Raw genomic sequence first — 2119 nt, forward strand, 5'->3', positions numbered from 1 at the left:
GACAGGTGAGTCATACTCTCTGTTTCTGTAAGTGAAGTGAAGAATCTTGACTCTTCAAGATGCTGAATAAAAACATCACATATCTAACAGAGAAAATCTGAAGAGAAAAATCTTACAGAAAAAAGCCTTTACTTGAAGTTGTATTTTGCTTTCACTATAGAGGAACAGAGGACTTGGGACTCTATTGAATGAATATTTTGGGATTCCTGGTAAAAGGCTATTTGTCCTGAAAGTGGGGGCAATTAAGACTCTTCAGTAAAATATAACTGATAAAAAATAATTTGAGTCTTCTATCATGTTGCAAAACATTGCTGGAAACTGAAATGGAAATACTTCATGTGAATGCTAGTACATTTATCCAGCTTTTCTGTTAAAGGTTTCAGCAGCGCTTTTTCTGTCTTAAGTACTTCCATAACCACCAGTTTACCCAATAAACTTTCTTACTTTTTAAAAGAGCCTGCAGAAATAATTGTAAGACACCTCCCTCCTACCCCCATTTTAAAATACATTTCTGAAAATGGAGGCTCACACATTCATTAGACTTTCACTGTATAAAAATGTACAGTGGCTTTATTGACATGTACATTCCATTATGTTTACAGCTGCAAGATATGAGGCACACTCAGTATTGCACTTCATTAAAATTTCAGGCTCAAACATAACCCAGAAGTTTAAACTGCTGTTGTAATTTAATAATTCTTATACAGGACAAACATTGATACCTTTATATACAGCGTGATACCTGTTACATTTATGCCTTCCTAACACAATTTTTTTTTTTATAACAGTCTAGGAAATAAACCAGAATATTCCTCTTTCCCATCCCCACTTGTGATGCGTTACAATTGTACAAGATTACAAAAAGTCAGTATACAATAATCAATATTTTTTTTCTTCCTCCTGAAAGCCAGCATCATTCATAGTCCACAGACACACAGATCCTTTAATAGCAATTATTTATTTGTAAATGTCCAATGTTTCCTAGCCGATGACTGTAATGGCCACATGCAAACACCTCACAAGTTTTGATGTCTCGGTTCAAAAAAATGTCAATATCTCACAGCAAGAATTATGTACATGGTATTTGGCATCCTTCTTGCACTGTAAATTGTTCCTTTTACCTGGGTTATGAAATGGTCCCGTCCTCATCCCAGCTGGACTTTATTTTCAGGACACTTGAGGGATGAGGGCACCTGTTTTGCTCTGGTAAAAAAAAATGCTAGTCTAAAAAGTGTGAGCATTTCTGCAAACCCCACAACCCAGAGCAAATTCTTCACCGGTGGGTGGATGGACAACATGAAGCGGACATTCTGTTCCTTCAAGTTGTTTACCTTTGGGACCTACAGTGAATTTAAGGGGGGGGAGGGGGGAGAGGAAAAAAAAAAAGATTAATGCTTGCAGACAATGTAAATAAACATATATTACATTTCCTAAAAAAACATGCTAAGTGAAGGCAGTACATCTATAATATGAATTTATAAGGCATCAAAAATGAAGGCTTAAGAAACAGCAGATAGAAAGGTGCTTTCACACAGTCAAATTCAAGCAAGAAGCCTAAAGGCTTAATAGGCCAAGAGACAAAATGTCAATTAGATCTGGCAAAACAACTGCTAGCTCCTTAAAACAGTTATGTCAAACATTGAATTGGTATTTGAAGAAAAACACCCAAATGATCAAACTGCCACATCATTTAAAATAAAAGTCAAATTAAAAAAGGCAAAAAGCTTATAGGGAGGATCACTAAAATAAGTTTCATCTCATTAATACTGTGGAAGAAATTCACACAATCTAAAAGCAAAATCAATAAATATGAACAAGAGTTACACTCTGCAGCAAACAACAATTCCAAGGTTATAGCAGGATTTGTAATTTTTTTGGTTTACTTCTTTCATGTCAACATCTTAATCAAAAAGATCTCACTTTTTTTTTTCAACAGCAAGGTAAATGATATGATTTATTGAGATCCAGTCAATGGCACATGAAGTTAGAAATTAAGGCATCGGGGCAACAGTTTGCACATGACAGGTACCTAAGTACAGATATATCATTTAATAGTGTGTTATTTTTTCAATATAATTTTTTTTAACATATCATGTCACATCTGGAGTCTGAGTTGGTG

At 34.8% G+C, this 2119-nt stretch overlaps 1 protein-coding gene across 1 annotated transcript in view; it reads right to left on the reverse strand.

The window, feature by feature from the left end:
• Positions 1–542: 542 nt before the first annotated feature.
• LOC104160875 (E3 ubiquitin-protein ligase MYCBP2-like) overlaps positions 543–2119 on the reverse strand; it is a gene marked incomplete at its 5' end in the record, with an annotated part of 73856 nt that continues 72279 nt past the window's right edge. Inside the window, one exon of the mRNA XM_009699121.1 lies at positions 543–1340. Within this exon, the coding sequence (XP_009697423.1) occupies positions 1225–1340 (116 nt within the window). The remainder of the gene's footprint in view (positions 1341–2119) is intronic.

This window comes from Cariama cristata, unplaced genomic scaffold, assembly GCF_000690535.1.
Source record: "Cariama cristata isolate BGI_N322 unplaced genomic scaffold, ASM69053v1 scaffold16734, whole genome shotgun sequence".
NCBI classification, from domain to species: Eukaryota; Metazoa; Chordata; class Aves; order Cariamiformes; family Cariamidae; genus Cariama; species Cariama cristata.